At 35.9% G+C, this 26,626-nt stretch overlaps 1 protein-coding gene across 2 annotated transcripts in view; it reads left to right on the forward strand.

Moving 5' to 3' along the window:
- Positions 1-26,626, forward strand: part of smo (smoothened, frizzled class receptor) — a 153,399-nt gene that overhangs the window by 106,482 nt on the left and 20,291 nt on the right. For both annotated transcript variants that reach the window (XM_090411074.1, XM_090411075.1), the window contains 3 exons: positions 3,246-3,354; positions 10,369-10,554; positions 18,455-18,591. In XM_090411074.1, the coding sequence (XP_090267200.1) occupies positions 3,246-3,354; positions 10,369-10,554; positions 18,455-18,591 (432 nt within the window). The remainder of the gene's footprint in view (positions 1-3,245; positions 3,355-10,368; positions 10,555-18,454; positions 18,592-26,626) is intronic.

The raw sequence follows: 26,626 nt of genomic DNA on the forward strand, positions 1-26,626 counted from the left end.
TTCCCTTGCTTGTTTCCATATCTCTCAGATCTTGGTGGTATGAAAGTGACATCACCCAAAGTTAAGGTAGACTTCATGGCTTCAGTATTTTCTTCTGACTCTTGTGTTGACAGCCAAGGCAAATCACCTGAAATACTACAAGTTTCACAAAGCATTGCCTCCTATGATCATACTCTAGAACATTGGTTCCCAACTGGTGGTATGGATACGTGCTGGGCCATTCAGGGGTACACGAAAAATAATCAGTAATGGCAGAAAAACAAGTAAAGTAAACAAAATGTTAGTTATGGAACAATAAATGTTAAGTTTGAATCACCGCTAATGGAGACACTTCAAAACTGACTCACATTGGTGAATGATGATTGGTAAGGGCATGGCTATGAACCCATCCCCCCCAAACCACTCTTCTACCAATCGTTATGCACAGTTTATGTGTCACTTTTGTCACCCATCTTCCTTTCCAGAACAATCGCGTGTTACTAAGGAATGACCTTTGCGATAACGAACCTTCCACTGACTTCCATTTGCAACATTTCTAGAAATTCTCCATTTAAGACTGTATCTTGCATCTTTTTTCTTGAAATCAGCCTGATTTCAAGAAACTAAGTGCATCAAAGCAAGCTCAACGATCTCACTAACAATGTTTCATTTGGCTAGTGATCTGTATACCAATTATTACAGACTTTTCAGAATAATAATAATAATAATAATAAATCAGAAGTATGTTAAATACTTGATCATCATTATCAATATTTAACATGAAGCTATACTTATTTCTGTGTTACGAATATTGTAAAATTAAATCTGTGGTTTGTACTTTTATTGTAGTAATTTTCCTTTCCCAATCATTACCTCATTTCCACTATTTTACATTAAGATAGGCACTAACAAAAGTGTCAGTATATGTAAACAGCTATTTTAAAAACAAGGGCTACAATTTATAGAAATGGGTTTAAAAGGGGTACACAAGTGGAAAAAGGTTGGGAACCACTGCTCTAGAAAGAGGCAGAAAAATTCTCAGTCTTGATGAGTCCTGGTTCAGATGGTATCCCTCCAGTTGTGCTAAAAGTTTGTGCTTCAGAATTAATACCCATCTTATATCGCCTATGTAAACTATCATACTCTTCTACCTAAAGATACCTGACAACATGGAAACAAACCATTATCTGGCCTATCCCTAAAAAAAAGGGAGATAAAAGTCAGCCATCAAACTGTCATCATATATCGCACTGCCATCACTTCACCACTCTCAAAAGGGTCAACATTCATCTTCTTCACTACCTGGAGGCCCATCACTCGATTAGCGATCACTAATAAGGATGTTCCAGCAGGCATCCTTGCTATTGTTATCTGCCATTGTTATCTTTTCCCATGGACACAGACCATGGGAAAAGCTCAGCAAAACTCATTTGTTCTTGATATTTCCAAGGTATTTGTTTAAGTCTGGCATTGTAAGCCTCTTTCCAAGCTACAGTCATGTGGTCTGCTCTTGCACTTTGCAATAGAATTGATATCTTCCTCTCTGGTTGTTCATTCTATGTAATTGTGGATGATTTCCTTTCATCAGATTTTTTCCATCAGTGCTGGAGCTTCACTGCTCTGTGCATTCACCCACACCATGGTGCAGCCTGGTTGACTGAGCTGTTAGTATATTTACTCTCCAGCCAACAGGTTGACAGTTTGAATATTACCACGAGCATGGATGTTTGTGAATGTCTTTAGTTGGGAGATGAATTTCATTGTCCAGCGTGAGATCAACACCCTGCTTATTAGCAACCTGAAGTAGCTTGAAAAAATTCCATGTTTTGTCTCCAGAGTAGTTTCTGGGCTATGTATATATAAAAAAAGTACAAAAGTTTGTAAACCTATGGTAATTTTATTTTTTCTACATGGTTCAAGTTTCTCACATCCTGATGTTTCATTGTTATGCAGATATGTTCATGTTTTAACTTGAACACTGTCTGTTCAAGTGGAGAAAAAGGGGTATGGTTGGGTTTCATACTGCCACCCTATCTTTTTAATATTTGTGATGAATATATTATGAGAATAGCTAACTTGGACAAAGACCCAGCAGGAATTAAATTTGTGACAGAAAAATAAATAATTTAAGATATGATACAACCATCCTAGCAGAAACTATGGAAGATCTGGAGCAGTTGATTTTATTAGTTAAGAGAGAAAGCAACAAAGCCAGCCTTATTTTAAATATCAGCAAAACAAAGGTAATGGCTTCTAGCAATTTAGATAAATTTATTATTGAGGAAGATAAAATAGAGGTTGTTGAAAGTTATGACTTTCTGGGGTCAAATGATGGTAAATGTGAAGATGAAATTAAAAGAAGGATATCCATGAGAAAAAAAGTTATGTTAAACATGACAAACATTATAAAAGATAGAGGTGTTAGTAAGGCCACAAAAGTTCGAATTGTCAAAGCAATGATATTTCCAGTAGTGATATATGGATGTGAAAGCTGGATCATTAAGAAGAAAGAAAAGCAAATTGACTCATTTGAATTATGGTTGTGGAGGAGACTCTTAAGAATCCCACAGACTGCAAGAAAGACTAATAAGAAAGTTTTAGAGAGTATAATAACAATGTTCCTTGGAGGCAGTAATCACTAAACAAAAATCAATATATTTTGGGCATATTATGCAAGCACATGAATCATTGGAAAAGCAGTTACATTGCAAAAGATTGATGATACGAGAAGGAGAGGAAGACCACAAAAGAGTTAGATGGACAGCATAAAAGAACTTATCAGCTTGAACTTACATCTGCTGAAAGAAAAGACAAGAGGCCAAGTGAGATGGAGAGCCTTTGTTCACAAGATCACCAATAGTCAGAAATGACTGGATGGCATATAACAACAACAACAGAAATTGTTCTTCACACACCTTTTCGTAGTTGTGTTTTTTAAGCACATATAAAAAATGCCATTAAAATGCTGCTCTACTTTATTTATGTGCAGTTGACATTATTGATTCTTCAGTTATTTGTAGCTTGTTTATTTTTTGATTTCATTCTGAAGATTCCCTTGATATTTGGGAAAAAATTGTATGCAATTAAACTTCTAATATAATTGTTCCATTGTATAATTTATCTTTAATCTACTTATGTTTCAGATCATTGAAATACTTATTGCATATTATTGATAAGGATTGATTTAATAAGTTTTTAGAAATGTAAAGTAATTGATATCAAAGCACTTGAGACGAAAATTAATAATCCAACTGTTAAAATTGCAGGTTTATTTACACTGTTAACATTCATGTTTGCCCTTACGACTTTTGGTTGCCATATTTATGAATATATCCATAAAGCAGAATGGTCTTCAAGCCTCCAGGAATACATAATGTAAGTATATGTTACTGCATTACAGTTCATTTTATAAACAGAATAAAATGCATATTTTCCTACCACAAGGAAAGAAAAAACAAACTAGTCAAATCAAAGTTTGCTCAATAACTTCATATTTTCTAAAAGTGATAATATTTTGATTGCTTGCAGAGCTTGCTGTGCCTTTGCTAAAAGTTGATTCAATATTGCACTGTTTAACAACATACAGTCTTCATGAAAGTCATATTTTTGTCCTATGTAAGTGTTTTTAGGTTTCATTTCACAACCTTATGAAGTCCAGTGCTATCAAAATTCATATCTGTCTTGTTTCTCACAAGAAAGGTCTGCTTCACTTTCTCTTACCTGTAGTAATACCAAAGTGTCCTGACAAGATCATATTTGTTATCTTGGACTTGCACTTCTAGCTTTTCTGGCACAAGCACATCAGATCACTCCTAGAAAATCATTATACAAGATCGTAAAGCTTGGATCACTTGACTACTAGGATTTGAAGTTAGAGGTTATTAATATATTGTAGGAAGAGCATACCTTAAGACTCTGTGATAGCACAGAGTCCTAAGGTACTCTGCCATTAGTGGAGAGAGAGAGTGTGTCATTCTCCATGACAGTAGTACTATGAACATTCGGAAAAGAAAGTGTGTACCTTGTAAAGGGTAGATGGAATGTGTGAGGTCTTTGTATGAGACTCAATCAGATATCCCTGAAATTGAATGTAACAACATTAGTTTCTCTAAACTTTTCTATGGGCTTGTATCCATAGCAGTGGTAACCGGTGAAATTTTAAGTGGGGGTGCTTCCTATACAAAATAAAAAATAAAAAAATTTTTTTCCTAATCAGTAACCAATTTATTAATAAATAAATCTGTAGATTTATTTATTAATAAATTGGTTACTGATTAGAAAAAAAGAATTTTTTTTTTTTATTTTGTATAGGCAGCACCCCCACTTAAAATTTCACCAGCCGCTACTGATCCATAGCATCAAGCATCATTGGGCCTTAAAATCACTAGAGAACCTATATGAGTAGAGAAATGGAGCTTACAGACTGGGCATTACTACTCAGAAACCAAATAATAAAAGCAAGTGCAGGAAAAATGAATTTATGATTGCTACATTCAATGTAAGAACAATAGTGGCTGATGAAAAAGTAGAAGAATTGGAATGTCAAATAAATAAAATCAAATAGGATATGATAGGACACAAAGAGGTGAAAAGAAAATCAGAAGATCATATAGCACTAAAATCAGAAAATGTAGTTTACTGGAAAGGACCCGATGATGTCATACAGAGGAGTATACACTTCCTTATAAACAAAAGCATAGCAAAGAAGGTTATTAAATATACACTATTCAATCTGATATTCTTACATATCATAGTACGAACATCAGAAAAGAAAACTATTACAATGCAAACGTGCACCGACCTGCAGTTGTGAAGATGAAGAAGGTGAAGGATTCAGTGACACAGTGTATATATATATAGTGCAATAGGAATAATGAAAGATTAATTTTGAAATAATAACACTTATGTAAAGAAATTGCTTTAATATTTTTAATATACAGAATTTTCAGCAGGCAGACTGCTGAAAATTCTGTATATTAAAAATATTAAAGCAGTTTCTTTACATAAGTGTTATTATTCCATAATTAATCTTTCATTATGGGGTGCTTAAGGGTCAAAGCTGTATAACTGAGAGGAGACCTCCACATAGCCTTTAAAGGAATGCAGAGAACCGACCAGGGCTTCTGACCTAATGTCCAATCCTTACCTTCTCGTGGTGGTGAGTATCTACTTTGGGTATCTACTTTGATACTGAACGAACGAGGATGGGCTGGCAATTTGGGATTTAGCCGACCAAATTGTATTCTTATTGGTTAAACCAAAATAAAAAATGATGGTACAACATGACAAAATTTCATGCCGGCTGGGGCTTCGCCCGGTTAAACAAGGCCCCCGTTGTTTTTGTCAGGGAACCAGGGCGAACAGCGAAAAGTCAGCTACTGGAAAAAATATGTCAACAAACCCCAACTCAACATCACCAGAATTAAAGATCGGTACTATCAACGTAAGAAGCCTGAATGGCAAAGAAATGGAGCTAGCTGAGGAATTAGATAAGTACCAGATCGACATAATAGGGGTGACTGAAACAAAAAAGACCAAAACTGGTGAGATCTTTCTGAGCAATAAATACAAAATGTTATATTCAGGCAATGACAATCAAGGAAAAGAAGGAGTAGCCATAGTATTCAACACAAAATACGAGGCTAATCTTCTTGAATGGCAGTCAGTCTCAAGTAGAGTAATGTGGGCAAATATGAGAATGGGGAACTGGACAATGAGACTTATTTGTGGCTATGGTCCCACAGAAGGTTCTACTAAGGTAGAAGTGGAGGAATTTTTTGAGGCTTTAGAAAAAGCAACTGACACAATGAAAAAGGAAAAGTTGGTCCTTGTTGGGGATCTAAATAGCAGAGTAGGAAATGATTGTGAGACATACAAAAATATTTTAGGAAAATTTGGAGAAAAAAGCAAAGCTAATCATAATGGCAAATATCTGTTGGATTTCTGCTCAGTACATGGACTGGTTATTACTAACACCATGTTCCAACATAAAAATGTGCACAAATTCACATGGAGAGAAGAGGCTAGGAATAAGAAAAGTCTCATTGACTGACTATGTTATTGTTGATAGTGATGTTTTCTCCCTGGTGGAGGACACCAGAGTGTACAGAGGATTTGAAATTGGAAGTGATCACTATTTAGTCTTGAGCAGGATAAAATTGAATTTCATATTGAAAAGAATAACATGTAAGAAAGTTTTAAACCGAATAAAAGTTGAGCAGCTCTCAGATGTGAACTGTAGACTAAAATACAGAAAGATTATTGAAAAGAAAATGAAAGAGATTGAGAACAGGAATCAAACCTTGGAGATTCAGTGGCAAACTCTGAAGAAAACATTGATTGATTATGCCAGAGAGGCATGTGGTGAGGTTGTGTGCAAGGATAAAAAAATCAGAACTCCCTGGTGGACACAGGAAGTTAAAGAGACATTGAAGGAAAAGAAGAAAGCATATCAAAAGTTCCTAGCAAATAAGTCAGCTTTTACTCTTACAGAATACAGAGACAAATGTAAGAATGCTAAACAGTGTGTAAAACTAGCTAAACAAAAGTCATGGGAGGACTTTGGCAAGAATATAGAAAATAAATATCAAGAAGGTGGCAAAATATTCTGGAGGTTGTTGAAGAAGCTTAGGAATGGAAGGAAGACTGCTGTAAAAGGAGTTAGAGATGATAAAGGTGACATGAAAACAGGAGAAAAAGATATCCTTGAAGTATGGAGTAATTACTTTGAAAAACTGCTAAATGAAACAAGCAGTGATGACAGCACAGTGATAAAAAAACACTGACCAGGCATGCAGTCAGGAATACATATCCATACTTGAAGTAGAAAAAGCCATCAAAGGCTTGAAATGTGGAAAGGCAGCAGGAGTAGATGATATTTGACCAGAAATGCTGAAGTATGGTGGTATAAAAGTCTTACAGTGGCTGCACTGCATAGTTCAGAAAGCCTGGACAGAGGGACGAATTCCCGATGATTGGAGTAGAGCTCTCATAGTACCCATATATAAAAAGGGAAATAAAACTGAATGTGAGAATTACAGAGGTATTTCCCTACTGAGTGTTCCTGGCAAGATCTATGCAAGTATACTTGAGAAACGGTTGAGAAGAATTGTGAAAGAAAAGCTTGGTGAAGAACAAGCTGGATTCATGCCAAATAGAGGCTGTCAGGATCAGATCTTCACTTTACGACAAATAGTCAAGAAAGCATGGGAATATAACAAAGATCTGCGTTTAAGTTTTGTCGATTTGGAAAAGGCATATGACAAGGTGCCAAGAGAGAAACTATTCAATACGCTGCAGTTATATGGTGTCAATAGGGCATTATATCAAGCAATTCTTAGTCTTTATTTGAGTTGTAAGTCAGCAGTTAGAATTGAAGGAAGTACAGGAAGATGGTTTAATGTTAAATCTGGTGTGAGACAAGGATGTACATTATCCCCTCTGTTATTCATTATCTATATGGATCACATTATGAAGGAATGTGGTATTAAACCTGATATCAAAATTGGAGATGTTAATGTCAGCTCTTTGCTTTATGCGGATGATGTTATACTTCTAAATAAATCTGCTACAATTCTGCAAGATTCTCTGACTAAATTGAATAGCTGTTGTAATAGATATGGTATGAAGGTCAGCAATAAAAAGACAAAGACAATGAAAATAGGCAGAATCGTTGAAAATGTCAACTGTGTTGTGAATGGAGACCCTGTGGAACAAGTAAACATTTCAGCTACTTTGGCATGATTTTTACTGAAGATGGTAAATTAAATATAGAAATAGACAACAGAATCAGCAAAGCTGGTATGGTGGGAAGTCAATTGAATAAATTCATATGGAATAAGAAAGAAATTAGTTGGAACACTAAATTAGCTGTATACAAGACAGTGTTCAAACCAGTTTTAACTTATGGATCTGAGAGCTGGGCCAGAAGTAAAACACTTGACCAAAGACTAGAGACCGCAGATGTGAGAGTCCTCAGAAAGATTAGAGGCGTGAACAGATGGCATCAATGGCAATATCATATTAAAAATGAGGATATTAGGAAAGAACTTGACATTGTCAGCATCCGTGAATGTGTTAGCAGAGCTAATCTCAGGTGGTATGGTCACTTAAAGAGAATGGGAGAGGAAAGATTAGTAAAACAAGTGTTCTCTGCAATGTTGGCAGGAAAACGACCCATAGGAAGACCAAGATATAAGTGGATTGATACTGTACAAAGTGCCTTAGACGATAGAAATATAAGATCTGATAATGTTTGAGTCTTGACAAGTAACAGACTGATTTGGAGGAAAATTGTAGATAGGAAGTTAGTAATGATGTAATTTTTTCATGTAGTACTGTCATATCCTGTACACCCCTTGAGGGAAAATGCAGGAATTTGATGATGATGATGATCTTTCATTATTCCTAGTCCAGTTAGCCTAGTGGCTTTGCGCTTCGCAACCATATGCCTGGGGAAGGAGTGTCCTAGGTTCGATTCCTGTCGGTGACGTGAGGAGCTGAAGGATCTTCCTCACCCATAGCCAAGTTAGCCAGTCTTGGGCGTGAACAGCAGTGTTTTTCCCCTAGTTTATTCTGGGGTTTTTCATTCCGCAAAGCAGGCAAACTGGCCTTGAGAATTTAACACTACAGGCCATAGGATATACCGGGGCATAGGGCTGACCACCTTATCCTGTAAACGGATTGAGGTCCGATGATCAATGGACCCTCGACACCGCAAGGTAAAAGAGGGTATAAAGAAGATGAGATGAGAATTTTCAGCTATGTCTCAGCCATTCTCTGTGCACTCAATGGTTGTCCAACGTACAAACTCTCAAAACATCTTTTTAAACCTCTCTTCACTTACTGGAAATTATTCTTCCTTTATTAAAAATTCAGAAACTTTCAAGGCCGGCCTTCCAGGTTTCCTTTTGGTAACCTTGCAAGATGTCCTGCCCATCTAATTTTGGTGTTGTAGATTGATTTTATTGCATCTTTGAGTCCAGACTTCTTCCTTATTTCTGTGTGTCTTATGTGGTCTATTTTATTTATATTTCACATTCTTGTTATTAAGCTTTGTTCTTCTTTTAAAGTTGTGTTCCATGTTTCGCTGCCATAAGTTGATGCTGGTAGGATGTGACTATTGAAAAGATGGGCTATTATTTCTATATCTATGTTTTAGTTGGTAATTGTTGATTTTATTTTGTGGAAGGCCATCGAAGCAGCTCTTTTTCTCCTTGCTATTTCATTTGATACGTCATTATTCATTTTTATGAACTTCATGTAGCGTGCATGCACCTTTCTCAAGATTCCCACCTCGAAGTCACATTACATCGAGATGTGCTGATATCGCAATCAATGCATCACCAGTTTGAATAATACAAGATATTTCTCTTATAATAAAGTTACTATATACAGGAATTTTAATATTATTATAGGCAGTGAAATTACTTATATAAATTTCCTTTTAGTTAACAACTTGTAAAAGTGAACCTGCACAATATTAATCATGTGAGATTTTACAAGGTTGAGGGTGTCTACAAGAATTCCTGTTACTGGAACAAGACTTACACAGGTCAGATGGAAAAGTTTCAAAATGTAACCTTATATCTTGGATTTTTAAAAAAAAAAAAATTAGTGATGAAATATGCTCAAAGGCCTCATTTTGACATTTGGAAATCTTTCCTTCATTCATGCAGTTACATCAGATCTATTTCAAGTCTTAGTATATAGTTACTTCAATTTGCATTGAAAATCATACTTCCCTTGCTATGTTTTTGGACTAACTTAATAGTTTTTTTACACTTGAAAAAAGTTTGCATTTCATTTGTGATGATGTAATTTGAGCCTGTTGCCTATGAAATCATATTTGCATTGTTGTAATTGATTTTAAATTGATGATTGATTTTAAAACTGACTGTTTTTGAATTTTTAATAATAAAATTTCCTTTAAAATGGAATGTTTTTTATGTGATCTCACCCATGAAAGGTGGGAGTGAGGATTAGATAATCCACTTCCTTCTCTAGAAACCAAATGTGCAACTTTTTTGAGTCACTCTTGGTCTCTAGTAAGAAGGTGATACTCTCACACTTAGTCTTGAGGTGGTAGACAACTTTGGTCACTTTTGCAAACATTCATGATTATACAATTTGAACTTTTAATGTTGGTTGGAGAGCAGGTATGTCATCCATTTAACCAATTATGCCGGCCATTTCAGTTATTAATAAACTATTCATGATTTTTATAGTGTAATAAATACATGTTGTCATTGTTACAAAATGTTTTTCCTAATTATATCAGCTAATTAAAAGTTTTCAAATTAAGGTTATGAATAAACTAAGTCTAGTTTGTTCAGTTATTCTCATTTGTTTTTTTGGTTTTAATGTGAGTATTAATTTTTTTCCCTAAAGATGTTCTGCTAGTATGTCAGTTAGAAGAACCATTCAGGAAAGTCATTCTTCATGCAATCTTAGAAGCCGCCCAAATTTAATTGTAAAGAAATTCCATCTGATATCTTTATTTGGTGCAGGAGTACTTATGTCTTCATGGGTGTGGACATGTGCTACACTGATGTCATGGAAACGATTATTTCACAGGTAACATACTACATTTTGTAGGAATTTCATTGCTGAGTTAGCCAGTCAACAGCATTTCCCTGACACTTTGATTCCCTCCTGTAAAACATGGAAACTGATAGTGGGCCAAGTCACATTCACAGGGAACTTCATACACTCCAGGATATGCTAATTTAACATGTAGTTTGAATGTGGTGCAAAGATTATATTTTATTAGTACTTTGTTCAGATATACATCAGACATAGGGAAGAATAGGAATAATGGTTTTGTTCTTGTGTGTTTCAGCAGGGTCATGTGGTATTTTATTTATTTTGTAAGATCTGTAACCATTGTGATGAAAGTGTGGCAAAGATATTTAAATTTGTTGAAAAGAGCTGCATCATTAGAACATCTCTAATGATGCAGGTAGGATACCATACTATAGCGCTGGATGATGATGATGTAGCCACACTAGGGACTTGTATATAGCTGTGGCATTTTTTGTCTTCAGAGTGCTCCATGTAAAAACTAGGTGGGACCCATGGCAGTACGTACCATTAATCTGTTTGTAGATTTTCTCTTGTCGTTGTATGTATGTTTAATAAGAAAGTTATTGATGTAATACATTTATGGCAGTTGTGGAAAGTTATTAAGTTGAAATAACTTCACAACTAACCTACTTGTATATAAAGACTGTTACTTCCCGTCAATTGCTTTAGTATCTCGTAATGCAAGAACATTATGGGAAGGACCAGACAAGTTTTGACCCTTATTGAGGTGCAAAAGTAAAGGAATGTTCATCATGGGCCTAGATTTGTTAGTGTAGGGGTGCAAGAGAGCCTGATAGTATTAACAGAACAAAAAGATAGATGAATAGTAGGAGAAATTTAAAAACGATGCCTCAGCTGTTTTATATCATCATGTAGCCAAAGGCTATTCTTTTTCACCAGTGTCATGTAGTAGAACAACCAAAAGACCTGTTGAAACTAAAATATGGATATAACTGGTACCCAGGTGGTTAGCAGCGCCTTCTCTGCCTTGAATTGCTCTCCTGTAAGACCACAGTGAACTAAGAGGACAGAACCATTAAAAAAAAAAAACTTTCATAATAAAAATAGAATTTTATCTCGCACCCAGTGAATATTGCATAATGTGGTTGGTCTGTACCACCTAGCCAAATATATGAGAATTGTTCTTTATATATGTATTTATTATATATATTGTTCTAAATACAAAAACCATTATACTGAACGATAAAATTTCCATAATACAGTATCGTAAAGCATTTGTATATCTGCTGATTTTCAAATCCTTGTTTTTTCCTATCTTTCCATAAATGATATTTTAACTCTAATTATAAAAATCAAAATTCTCTTTCCATTGCTTACAGGTGGGTGTATTGTAAAAAGAAAGAAAAAAAATTATTCTATTAATGGAATGCCAGCACATCATATAATCTGTTCCAATTATGCACAGCAAGAAAACAGCTATAAAATGCATGTTCTACAGTTTCCAATCTGTGACAGATGTCACAGATTGGTAAAGAAGTACCTCCATTTGAAGGCATTTACTGAAAGGCGACCACATGCAGTGCTCCAAGCAAGATCCCTCCTATTAGAGTATCCATGGAACTTCAGTAAGTTATTAAATAAAGTGTTATTGTTATCACCCAACTGTGGAAGCTTATGGCAGGAGCAATTAAAGATTTCCTTGTACTATGTTTTTGCTGTTATTAATGGAAAGAATGCCAGTACCGGAATGCTGTAGAATTCAGGAAGAATCTTAGCTCTTGGACCATTATAATCATTTATTCCAAATGACAGGAGATCAAACCCAAGTAATACCAGAGTGGGTGTGTGCATGTGATTGGTCTGCAATATTTTATGGATTTCTTTTTCTTCAGAGGTCTCCATAAAGAAATTTCTTTATGGAGACCTCTGAAGAAAAAGCCTCTGCCTCACAAAAACCAACCATATGGCTTTGCTACGTTGATGATGTTTTCGCTATTTGGCCACATGGCTCTGATACACTCCTCTCCTTCTTAACACACTTAAACAACCAGCACCCCAGAATCAAGTTCACTCTGGAAAAAGAGGAAAACAACAGCCTTTCTTTCCTAGACACACTAGTTACCTGCCAGCCTGATGGAACCTTGGTTTTCTCAGTTTATAGAAAACCCACCCATACAGGCAGGTACATTCACCAACGATCCCCCCTCCCCCTCACAACAAAATGGAGTGGTGAAAACACTATACAACAGGGCTAAACTAATCTGTTCTAACAACATGGCCCTGAACACTGAACTAAATCACATCCTCAACACTTTCTCAGCCAATGGCTACTCCCTAAAAAAAATCCAAAAAAATTGAAACCTACAAACCACAACCCCCCCTCCCCCCCTCCACAACAAGGATTGCTCTAAATCCATCACCATTCCCTACATCCGAGGCACCTCGGAAAAAATTACCAGAATCTTAAAAAAAACATGACTTGACCTCCTGTTACAGACCATACAGAAAATTTGCATCCCTTATCCGCTCCACTAAAGACCAACCACTTTTCCTAGACCTACTTGGTGTATACCAGGTCCCTTGCAGCTGTAAACTGTTTTACTTTGGCCAAACAGGCAGGACAGCGAATATCAGAATTTCGGAACACAAGGACTACATCCGTTTTCACAAGTACAGTCATTCTGGTCTTGCAGACCATGCTCTGGATACACACCACAGAATACGGTGGAAGAAAACTACAGTAATACGCTGTAGCAAATACAAATTCGAAAGACTATTTATGGAATCAGCCTCAGCCCTAAGAAACTCTCCAAACCTCAACAAATTTGGTTGTATGAGACTGCCCCAAATTTGGGAGGCTTACATCAGCAGACCTTCAGCCCAACGGCCAAGAACACCTACTTAGTCTGCTAGAGGGCACCATCAGGACTTTTAGGAGAAGAATAGCTTCATCACTTCATTCTCAGTTACTGTGTTGTAGTGCCTACGTGCACGTGCCTTTTTTTTTATAAGTTCTTTTTGAAGATGGCAACTTGACATTGCCGAAATATCGGAAATATTTATTAAAGTGTAATTTAATTTATATTCGTATCTACGTTGTCAATTCCTTAAGTGATATAGTAATGCCTAACCAACGTATAAGCCTGTCTATGAGAAGTATCTTTCTTATATTTTTCTATAATCTTTCTATAATTATTATATATAATTATCTTTTTATAATTATCTCTCTTAATAATAATAATTATTATTGTTATTATAGAGCAACCATTGTGCTAGACAAGGGAGATCCATACACAGTAATATATATACAGAGACAGTGAGATTGCAAAATATTTGACAAATTGTCTTTCAAAGTTTATCAGATGGAAAATTGACTCTCTGAAAGTATCAGTAGGTTTTGCATGAGGAAGAAGTTCCAGAATAGAAAAGTCAAGTACTGCACACTGCAAGAGTCTGTTTTGTGACTGTTATTTGGAAGCAATGGATGATGCCTGATAGATGCCTCACTATTTTCATAAATGGTTTGAAGTAGCCAGATATATTTTTCCTCAATTCCCATGTCTTTCAAAGCACAGAAAAGAGGGTATATTCTATAGAGTCTAATGATTTGCTGTAGTCAATGAAGGCCATACATGAAGGTTTATTGTATTCTAAATATTTTTCTACTATTTAATTAACTGATGGGCTATCATAGAAATTTTTTTTCTGAAACCTGCTTGTCCAGATAATTACCAATTCTTTTGAGGATTATTCTTGTAAAAATTTCATAGTTGTGTGATAGTAAACTTATAGACCTGTAGTTGTTTATATCTGATTTTACTTTTTTTTTTTTTTTGAAGAAGAATGGTTTATGATTTCAGCCATTGACTAGGGAAAGTCTAATCTTTTAGGATTGTATTGCACAGTTTAAGTAATAATGATAATAAGTTGTACAATCCATATTTGAAAACCTCTGCAGGCACTTCATCTGGTCCTGGACACTTATTGCATTTCATTTCATTGATAGCAGTTTTAATTTCTATTTTTGTTATGGGTGGAACATGGACATTTTCCATATGTCTATTGTTTGTTGAATTTTATCCAATTATATGGCTCACATAAAGGTCTTTGTATAAATCATTGGTGATGCCTTGAATTTCTTTTCTATTGTTTATGTTTCTATTTTTATCTAAAAGACAGGGTTTGTTGCCTTCAGAAAAGCCATTTTTATCTATTTTTAGTGAGGTTGTATTTTCTGTTGTCAAATTTCAAATTGTTCTCAAATTCTGCAAATTTAATCACATCTCTCGATGAATGCAATCTATTTTTCTTTAGGATTTCTCTTTCATCTATAAGTACCTTAGTTTTCTGAGAGATCTTATCATTCTTCCTGCCAGTAGAATTATTTAGAGGTTTAATTGAAAACTTAATAATGGTTTCAATAGAGTTGCAAAGATCTTGAACATCAATTTCTGACTGTGTCAGATTTTGAGAAGCAATCAGTTTTTATCAAATTTTCTTTGTATTTTGTTTTTGTTGATCTATAACCTTAACATTTTGCTTGTTTGGTTTGATACACGTAATTCTGTTTTTCTGTTTTGACAATGAGATCATTCCTTTCGCCATTCTATGATCTGTACTAAATCTAAAATTATTAAGCACGTGTACAGAGGTAAATAAACTTGTGTTTAGACAGAGAATGAGGTCAATTGCCCTCTTGCTATTTCCATCAGGAGAAATATGAGTCCATCTGTTAAACCAACCTCCTTTTCTAGAACCATAACTGCATGGTCCCAACACTTTGTCCTGTTTGATGTCCTTAATCCTATTATGGCATCGAAGTCTCCATTACTATTATTTCTTTTGTTTTCTTTTTGAAAATTATACTTGATAGATGATTATAAAACGCTTCTATTTCTTCCAAACTGTTGCTTGAGGTAGGAGCATATACCTGAATGATCGAGATCTCTTTGTTCACAAGTTTTATTTTCAGGCTTCTAATTCCTTCTAAGTATCCTTTGAATTCTACTATATGTTGTTTCTATTTATTTTTTATTATGAATCCCACACCATGAAGTGCCATGGTTTTGCCTTTATGATAAAATATCATGGCAGAGTTTCTCTCTCTCTCTCAAGAATCTGTTCAGATAGGCACCTGACTTCTGATATTCCAATTATATCCCATTTTATAAATTTCAGGGCTTTTTCCAATTCTCTCTATCTTTCCTCAGATTTATTTGTTCTATTGTTGAAACGTATAAGTTGGTGGTTTCTCCAATTTTCGCATATGATAAAGACTTCCAGCCAACACTATCATTTCTCCTGGGAAGAATTTTCAAGTTCAGTTTTATCCCATTTTGGCCCCTAGGCAGAGCAGCTCTTTTTTTTCTCTCTCTCTCTCTGTGGCATAAATTGAGGGGATATGGTCAATGCGAATCATCTCCCACGTCTTGGGAGATGCATTTCCTGCCATCCTGCCAGCCTCTAACATGAGGAACAGATGCCTTTTACAGTCACCCTAACCTGGAATAGTCAGACACTGCAATATTTTCATTTCATTTTAGTCTTTTCATTTGGGGGAAAGTTATTCTTAATTTTCAAAAGATCAGTTTATTTTTTTGAAACTTGGGGATCAAATTTATATCATTAATTGGCATGATAGTTTGCTTAAAAGAAAACATTGACTGTTGTCTAGGAATGGTAATGGAATTTTTTTACATATATTTATACTCTGTAGGTTTTATTTGATCTGAACTATCAACTAAAATTTAAATGCCAAATTAATTATAAATTTATTTGAAGTTTAAAATTTTCTTTAATATCTCATGTTTCTGATATTTCCAATTTCCACTATTAAATAAATTACACAGGCCTGTGATGGAAAAGTTGTCTTAGAAATAATAATTGATTCTTATAGATTTTTAGTGCTGAGTTCAGAAAAAATAGTAAAAAAATTCCATCACCCACCAATTTTACCCAATTTCTAATTTTATCATTTTTATTAGTAGTATTTGGATTTAAATTCAACGCATTGGTATTTATTTTCATTCTCCTTTATTTACAGCTAATTAGTTGTATGAGTGCTTTTTGAAGTGCCTTTTTATGGTAAATAAATTTATTTATCATAAAAAGGCAAATAAATTTCTTTATTTACCTACCTAAAAAGACAAATAAAGAAACTTCCATGAAACTTCTCATTCGTAAGATAGGAGAGGGAGGGAAGAATGCAGATAAAAGCGCAGGTGGCTACTTTGAATCTGATTTACCAAGATAACGGATGACTTTCCTGTTGTCACAGACACATTTTCTTGTGTGATTCTTTAGTTGAACTTTAGTCGCTGACTACTAAGGTTATCATACTTCTGAAAGGTGGCATATTTTCTAGCTTCTCCATAATTACAATATATATGCTTTAGTACCAGTAGCACATTCTGTGCATTTGAAAGAACGATACGAGAATTTAGCCTTCGTTCTCAGCAAACTTAAGTATAATGATCATGGATGGTTTGCAGTGATCTTAAAGTCATATCTATGATTTTGGAATAATAAAGAGGATACACCAAATACCCATGCTTTTTGTGCAAATGGGACAGCCGAGATCAAGAGCAACATTGGATCAAGAAGGAATGGCCAGAAAGAGTCACATTAGAACCTGGAAGTATTTATTTCTTCGTATGGAGTTTCCTCCCTTTTTTTCCCCGTCCCTATTGGGGCGAGTTGAGCCCCATCATGGGGGGGGGGGTAAATATTTATGGCTGTAGATCCGTGTGTGTTCACAGGGCTGGTTTGCCTGCTTGCAGGATGAAAAACACCAGATAAACTGGCAGAAACAATCCTACTGCCCACGCCCAAGACTGGCTAACTTGGCTATGGCTGAGGAAGGTCCTCAAATTCCTCATGTCTTCGATGGGAATCGAACCTGGGACACTCCTTCCCCAGTTATATGGTTGTGAAACACAAAGCCACTAGGCTAACCGCACGGACAGAACCTGGAAGTAAAAATGTGTTACACGAAACTTTGGTTGCTCGGGAAAAAATCCTTTTACCCCAGCTTCACATAAAGCTGGGATTGATGAAGCAATTTGTCATGGTTTTGTCAAAAGAAGGAGAGTCTTTTAAATACATCTATGCAAAATTTCTGGATTTTCAACAGAAAAATTGAAAGAAGGTGTTTTTCTCGGTCCGGATATCAGGAAACTTATGAAGGATAAACTGTTTGAAGAAAAAATGACAACTGTTGAAAAAATAAGTGTGGAAAGCTTTGAAAGAGGTGGTGACCAAATTTTTAGGACATCACAAGGACCCCAACTATAAAATGGTTGTGGAAGACTTGCTACAGAAATTCAAGGATTTGGGATGTTCCATGATCTTAAAAGTGCACTTTCTCAACTCTCATTTAGACTACTTTCCTGGGAATCTGGGAACTGTCAGCGAAGAGCAAGGAGAGTGATTCCACCAAGACATGAAGGAGATGGGAAGAAGGTAATCAGGGCAGGTGGAATGTCAACATGATGATGCACAGAGACGACCCAGGAAAAGAATTTCACAGAAAAAGTTCAAAAAGAGGCTTTGAAAGAAAAAGATACCACAACGAATAAAGTATTATTAATCTTTAATTACTTTCATTAAATTTTTTTTTCAATACTTTCATTCCAGAAATGTTTATGAAAAATTTTAAATACTGTTATATTGCTTAACATAATGCCTTTTAAAGCTATTTTACTGTAATATTGAGATCCGTTTTGTAAAAAATCCTTATGTGATGGAGAAAAATGGAAGAGATATTTGAAATCAGCAGTCAAAAATAAATCAGAAACAGTTAATAGTTTACAGACAACTTTTAATGACTCGAATTTTGCAGGCCTGTGTTATTTAATGAATAAGTCAGTGTCAGTTTCATATTATACATCTGATTAGTAGATTTTTAATTTATTTCTTTGTAATTTGTCAGGCTTTTTCATCAGCCACTTGATGAGCCAGTAAGACTCAAGAGGCATAAAATGATAGCAAAGGCATTTGCCCATAGACAAGAAATAAATCAGGGGCGTTTATCATTTAGCTATCAAAGTACTCATGAAGATCCTGTTGGTATGTTGATTTATCATGCTGCATAAATACATTAGACAGTTTTCTTAGTAATTCATTTAAACTGTTATTAATATTCACCTCAGAGTTTTATTATCAACCATAGCAACATTCAAAATATTGTTTAACAAATATTGCTGTGATATAAAGTAAAAATAGCAACCTTTGTAATGTGAAACAGTTTTACCTTCCTTCTACACCTTTGGAACTTTGGCTGTTGCAAGTCTCCTGTTAAACAAGTAAGCTAAGGCTGATGCTAACTTCTTGGAACATTGCCATAAGATGTGGTAATAGATCAAGTCCTATTGCATCAGGCTTACTTAACTTCTCACATACCTGGATTTTTTAGTAGTAAAAGATGATGCCGTTTTGAAATTCAGCTTGGTAATTTGAGCCAAAAATAGTATAATGTAATATAAAATAATATTTAACTTTTAGTCTACACGTTGGCACAGGGGAAGTTCCATTACCATAAAGCCTTGCTGTATTTACTTTATTATCTAATAATGAGAAGCTTCATGAAACATTGGTTTCAGAAAACCATGAATATTATTGTTGTGATATATTCTGTTAACTTGATTATGTATGTTTTGTCAGTCCTGATGCATACTATCAATGGCTATGTAGAGAATAAAATAACTCGGTTAGCATTGTTATGAGTAGCTTTCTATCATCAGATTTCCATATCATCTGATTTCTGAGAAGATTCAACTATTGTCAGATATTATTTCTAAGTTACTGCTAGCTGCATAAATCCCCCTGGATGAGTTCTTATTTTGAGTATTTTTCTCATCATACTTGACATCGGTCACCTATTTTACTAACTTTTCTGCTCCCATTCTTTTAAATGCCCATATTACTAAGATTATCCTGCTCTTACATTCTTAAATGACAATAATTTTAAGTTCATTTCTAATACCTTCATTTATTCACTTCCTTAATTTTCCTGAGGACTCTATATTCTGCAGTATCTTTTCTTTGATGAACTATTTACAGCTCACTTTGAGATCCTTAAATTAAAACTAATTGAATGCTGTCTTGTAAATTAGCTAAAACATCTATTTGATGTTTTAGCTAATTTCATTCTTAATTCCATATAGATTTATGCATCTAGCTCCCCATGATACCATATTTGGTTATTCTGCTCTGTACTTCCATATTTACCTTGCCATTTTCACCAAAAACAGTGCTTAAATATTATTATTATTAACACGAGACCTCCATGGTCAGAAGACTTATCTTGGGAGGCACACAAAACTAATCAAACCATGTTTAAACTCGTGCAATGTCTCCATTTACCATACTGTCATATAATGCATTCTGCTCAGCAACTACTCTCCATACAAATGACCTGCTCCTTACTCTCTTACTCACACTCTTCTTATACAGGTATTGGCCTCTTGTTATACTTTCTTCTCTCCCATTCTATGAAAAATTTCACCCATATTAACCAATAACACTCCTTACTAACTGAAATATCTCAGTCATATCCCCTCTCCTCCACAAGACTTTGCAAATACCATTCCTCAATCTGTCATCATACTCCACAATCCAAAAAGACATTTATCACCTTAGTTAATCTTCTCTGAAATCTTTCTAATATATCCTCATCACCATAAAAAGCAGGTGATCAAATCTGGACACAGTAATCCATATGAGGCCTGGTCAAGGGCTTACACAATGAAACCACAACTACTCTATTTCTACATGTGAAGATCCAGTGTGACGGTCTCCACAACTATCACTTCTAGATCTCTTGCCCCCTCAACCTTCTTAAAGATTTCCCTGCCTTTACAGCCCGTCATTGCCTACCAAATTTCAGAACCTTACACTTTGCAACAAAGAACTGACAGTTCCACTTACTTGCTCACTTATACAATCTAAGTTTTGCATCATTTGAAAATAATTGCACATCTCCATTTAAACCCATCTCAATATCATTAATATACTGATCCAAAACAGGCCTCTGCATCACACTAGTGGTGATTTTCCTCTTTTTGAATCCCCCCCCCATACACAATTTGCTGTTACCTGCCTGACAGCTAGTCACCTATCCAACTCACCAATCTAGTATCCAGTTCTATCTGTTCCAATTTAGTTACCAATTAGTGTGGCAATCCATCAAACCGTTTCACCAAATCTATGTATACTCAGTATACTCTTGTATATGCATCTCTTTGTCCAATACATTTGAACCTATGCTGACAATGACAGAGAATACTACTGTTATTAATCCACTGCTGTATGTTAATTCTCACCAACCTCTCCAACACTTTAACATAATTCAAGGTATATAGATTAGCCTATAGTTAGTAGACTAATCCTCAACATCATACTTCCACTGCCTTTGCAAGACTCTTGTTAAACAGGTAAGCTAAGGCTGCCTAACTCCCTGGAACATTCCTTAAGACACATGGTAATATATCAAGTCCTACTGCCTTATTGACATCAAGCCTTATTGCTCACTCACCAGTAAACCATCTTCTCCCATTTCTTCTTGGGATTTCACCCTGATGAATTACTTATAGAATACTTTGACTGTGTCTTTTGCAATAGTTACCAGTCTGGTGTTTTCATCCATTAATATCATCTGGCCATATCATTCTTCCTTCTATTTGACACATATAAAAAAAAAAAAAAAAGAGGATTTTTCTTGGCCTGATTAGCTAATTTCTTCTTTTGCTGTCCTTCCCAACTAAGTCACCTTTTTGGCTTGCTCTTTATGCTCTTTGCACATCTGATTATTACCATTTTATTCATCTTATGCTGCCTCTGCAGTGCCTTATTTATATTTCATGCTTAATCCTTTCATTCATCCGTTTGACTCTTACCTTATTCAGCCTTTTGACTTTCAGAATATGTTCACTCATTGAATTGTGTTGAATAAATTCAGTGTGGGAATATATCATAAGTTAAATATAAAAATAGTTGAAATGTTTTACTTGTTCTATAGTTCTCTTCAGGTGGCACCTGTGAATAAGCTACTCTAAACTTGTGCTCCTGCATTTTATCATTATTGTAAACATTTTTCATTGATATTAATCATTAAATCTTAACAGTGGGTACTAAGGAGCCGATTACTTCTGTACCACCTGTAAGTACTCAAAATTATTAACAGTCTTTCTAGTTAATAATCAGCCACGTGTAAGCACCCACTATTCTTACTGTACAAAGCAAAGGTGGCAGCAACAAAGGCCAATGATGAATGAGCACCCCATGTTTCGGCATTGCAGTTCTATCAATCGCCGACAAACCCACAAAGTGCCATAACTGTAAAACTAATGTCACCAATATTTTTAAAAAAAAAGTATACTCTGTGAGTTCTGTTGCCACTGGCTGCACGCTTCCTGCACAACGATGTTTTACAGAAGGAGGCACAGCAAACAGAAAAAGGGCTAGTGCACAATCTATTTATTGACTTCAACCAGCCCTTTTTCTGTTTGCTGTGCCTCCTTCTATAAAACAACTCCTGAACTTAGGCAAATGATTTGAAAACCTTCAACCACATCAATGTTATGAACAAAACTTCTTCCTCCAAAATACGAGCAGTGGGAGCTAAGCTTGAACCAATTGATGACCAGTGCTGTAATGCAAGTTCACCCTTGTCCGCAAATCAACTCTGTGACGTAATCACATCAAAGGTAGTACACAATTCAATGGAGGCCAAAAACAAAAATGTAACACCATTATTTTAAACTTTCCAATGGAAAACGGAAAATCATTAAAAGAAGACATCAATAAATTAACAGAAGAATGCAACACCAATTCTAAAAATATCATCAGGTGACATTGTTTCATATCCATAAATAAAAGAAAGAACAGAATGAACTTTCCGCTCCTCATAAAAGTGACTTGTGACATGCCGACAAGCACATCTAAATTAATAATAGCAATCAACAACAAGTTTAAAGACATTTGCCCATCTTTGAAGAGAATTTGAAGAAAAAATGCCCAAATGGAGACACTAGTTGGATCATCGATTACAAACAAGTTAAATTAGTGCAAAAATAAAGTGATGCCTCCATGGAGACTAGTATGTAGGCACTAAATAGGAAATGTGCAAGACCCTTGCAGTCAAATATGTGCCTCACAGAACTTTGCATATTCACTTCACCAACATCCGTGGCCTAAACTCCAACACCTTAATATTGTCCACTACCATACCACCTTCAGTCTACCAAATCCCAACCTATTCTTTCTGGCAGAAACTCAAATCTCATCTTTCCCCCCAGCACTATTTATTTCAGCCTTCCAAACTACACACTCTAACTTTTTACAACCCAAGGGTGGTGTCTGCGCATACATCCGCTCTGACATACCTTGCCAAAGAGCACCCAACCTAGAATCACACAACTTTGCCACTTTGGTTGAAAATATCCCTTCCCCACTCAGTCAAATTCATTTGCTGTCTCTATCACTCCACTAATGCAACCAACCACTCTGAGCTTTTTAAATTTCTCTCTTTAAAAATTGATTTTCTTTAGTCCCACTTTCCCAATAGCAAAATCATCCTCCTAGGTGATTTTAATGTCCCCAACACTTGTTAATGATGGCAAATGTTTCAACAGATGCTGAAACATTTGCCATCATTAACAACCTGACATGACTTGCTCAGGTGCCAACCAGAATACTAGATAACCCAAACACCCTAGATCTTTTCCTTACTGATGACCCTTCCAAATACACAGTGAATGAAGTGACCCCCATTCCCCCAAAAGAAGGTAATTCTTACCACAATCTAGTGCTCATCTTCTCCCCCATGCAGCAATACTTACACAGCCACTCCCATACAAAAGTAGTAGTGGGACAGCCTCTACGACTTCTATGTCTCATTCCCATGGTTGGTTGCTTCCAACCTTCCAACCCAAACATATGCACCGAACTTATCAATAAAGTAATCCTCACCAGCATGGAAACATACATTCCCCACATTACTCTGAATTGCCATTCCCTACCTAAATCATGGTTCTCCAAAAGATGTGCCAAGACTGTACAAATGAAAAACCAAACCTACCATAACTGGCTTAAATCAATAACTCCATCTTCCTTCAGGGCTTATACTGAAGAGCTTATACTCAATGCTTCTAAAACAGAGTTCGAAAGAGCAAAAAGCAGGAAATAGCAGAATATTTGAATAAACTTTGGAATAGAAATACCTATTCCAAATGGTAGCTGAGCCTTTTGGTCTCTCGCCAAAACAAACTGCAACTTCTGCCCAACACTATTCCCACCCCTATTATACCTAGATGGCTCTATTGCATTGCCACCCACAGAAAAAGCCAATCTTTTGGCTTCACACTTTTTGCTTCCAATGCATGCATAACTGACAATGGTAAGTGTCCCCCAACCATTTCAGATGTTCCACATACAATGCCTCCATCCCCCCCCCCCCCCCCATAATCTTTTGCTAGATAGAGATCAGAAAAATACTATCCAAATTAAAAGAAAAGAGTCTCCTGGCCCTGATGGCATTCCTTCAATTGTCTGAAAGTTTGTGCACCAGAACTGACTCCTATCCTATGTTGCCTGTATATACTCTCTTACTCCACCCATATCTATCCTACAGCCTGGAAATTAGCCTATATTCAACCCATTCTGAAGAAGGGCAACAAGTCACTGCCATCCAACTACTGCCCTATCTTGCTCACCTCACTGTACAAATGAAAAACCTCAGTCCTTTCTAAAGTAATGGAAAAAATCATCGATTCCCAACTCCTACACTACCTTGAAAGCACCCCCCCCCCCAATAAATGACTGCCAGTATGGATTCTGTCGTTGACAACGAGAAGATGAGTCAAGATCTTTTGACTGGGTCTGGTACAAAGGCTTACTAAGCAAACTACCATTGTTTGGTCTGTCTTAGGACTTCTGTAGTTGGATTGCCAACTTTCTGTCTGGATGCACACTATGTGTGATGGTGGATGGTTCCTTATCCTCTCACCATTCAACTAATGCCATGGTTCCACAAGGTTCTATCCTGTCACCAACCCTCTTCTTGCTATGTATCAATGACCTACTTCAGTTGATCCAACCCAATCCACAGTTTTGCAGTCGACAGCGCACTGCACTCTCACATATGGGTGGGGCTCCTAAAAGCCTGACTCAATACAGAGGAGAGCAATTAGACTTATGAATGACCCATCTCTTACACTCACTCCCGCTGCTTTTGCCTAATGTTTGGTTTCTGCAACATGTATATTATACAAATATTTTCATGGGAAATGTTCATCTGAAATATCATCAATAATTCCCCCACTTATTACTAAGCTTGTTGGAACATGTGCAGCTGCTACTATACAATATCAGTTATGAGTATAGGCTGAGGGAATGGGGCTTCCAAAGTTTGTGGATAGAAAAAGGAGATGTGATATGATTGAGACTTTTAAACTGCTGAAAGGTAGTTATAGGTTTGACACTGGGGAGTTCTTTTGTTTGGTGGAACTGGAGGAAAGAGTGAGAACAAGGGATCCATTCCTGGAAGTAGCAAAAGGAAGTCACGAGCAAGAGGGTATGGAGTAGTTTCTTTGCATGGAAGATGGTTGAACTATGGAAGGCAATGCAATGCCTGATAGAGCGGTGAGAGCATGAATGGTTAGTGGGTTCAAGGAGTGTTATGATAGGCTTTGCCTTTTCTACAGGCCTCCTGTGATGAGCTTTGTGACTCCATGGAGGTCCTGAATCATTATCATCAAAATCCTGAGTGTACTACATGAACAATTGCATCATTACAAACTTCCCATCTACAATTTTCCTCCAAATCAGTCTGTTACCTGTCAAGACTCCAACATTATCAGATATTATATTTCTATCTTCTAAGGCACTTTTTACCGTATCAATTCACCTATATCTTGGTCTTATTCCTGCCAACCTGGCAGAGAACACTTATTTTGCTAATCTTTCCTCTCAGATTCTGTTTATGTGACCATAACCACCTGAGATTAGCTTTGCTAATGCATTCCTGGATGCTGACAATGCTAAGTTTTTTTCTAATATCTTCATTTTTAATATGATATTGCCATTGATACCATCTGTTCATGCCCCTAATCGTTTTCAGGACTCTCATATCTTTGGTCCCTAGTCTTTGGTCAAGTGTTTTACTTTTGAGCCAGCTCTCAGATCCGTAAATTAAAATTGGCTTGAATACTGTTTTGTATACAGCTAATTTAGTGTTTTGGCTAATTTCTCTCTTATTCCATATGAATTTATTCAGTTGACTTCCTACTATACCAATATTGATTCTGTTGTCTATTTCCATATTTAATTTACCATCTTCACTAAAAATTGTGCCTAAGTAGGTGAAATGTTTTACTTGTTCCACAGGTTCTCCATTCACAATGCAGTTGATATTTTCAATGTTTGTGCCTATTTTCATCATTTTTGTCTTTTTGATGCTGACCTTCATACCATATCTATTACAATAGTTATTCACTTTAGTCAAGGAATCTTGCAGAGGATTTATTTAGAAATATAACATCATCCGCATAAAGCAAAGAGCTAAGATTAACATCTCCAATTTTGATGTCAGGTTTAATACCACTTTCCTTCATAATGTGATCCATATAGTTAATGAATAACAGAGGGGATAATGTACAACCTTGTCTGACACCAGATTTAACATTAAACCACCTTCCTGTACTTCCTTCAATTCTAACTGCTGACTTACGACTCAAATAAAGACTTAAGTATTGCTTGATATAATGCCCTATTGACACCATAGAACTGTAGCGTTTCGAATATCTTCTCTCTTGGCACTTTGTCATATGCCTTTTCCAGATCTACAAAACTTAAATACAGATCTCTGTTATATTCCCATGATTTCTCAACTATCTGTTGTAAGTGAAAATCTGATCCAGACAGCTTCTATTTGGCCTGAATCCAGCTTGCTCTTCACCAAGCTTCGGTTACACAATTCTTCTCAATGATTTCTCACGTATACTTGCATAAATCTTGCCAGGAATACTCACTAGTGAAATGCCTCTGTAATTCTCACATTCCGTTTTATTTCCCTTTTTGTATACGAGTACTATGAGAGCTCTAC

This window comes from Typopeltis vanoorti, chromosome 21, assembly GCF_054136105.1.
Source record: "Typopeltis vanoorti isolate ZY-2024b chromosome 21, IOZ_Tvanoo_1.0, whole genome shotgun sequence".
NCBI lineage: Eukaryota > Metazoa > Arthropoda > Arachnida > Uropygi > Thelyphonidae > Typopeltis > Typopeltis vanoorti.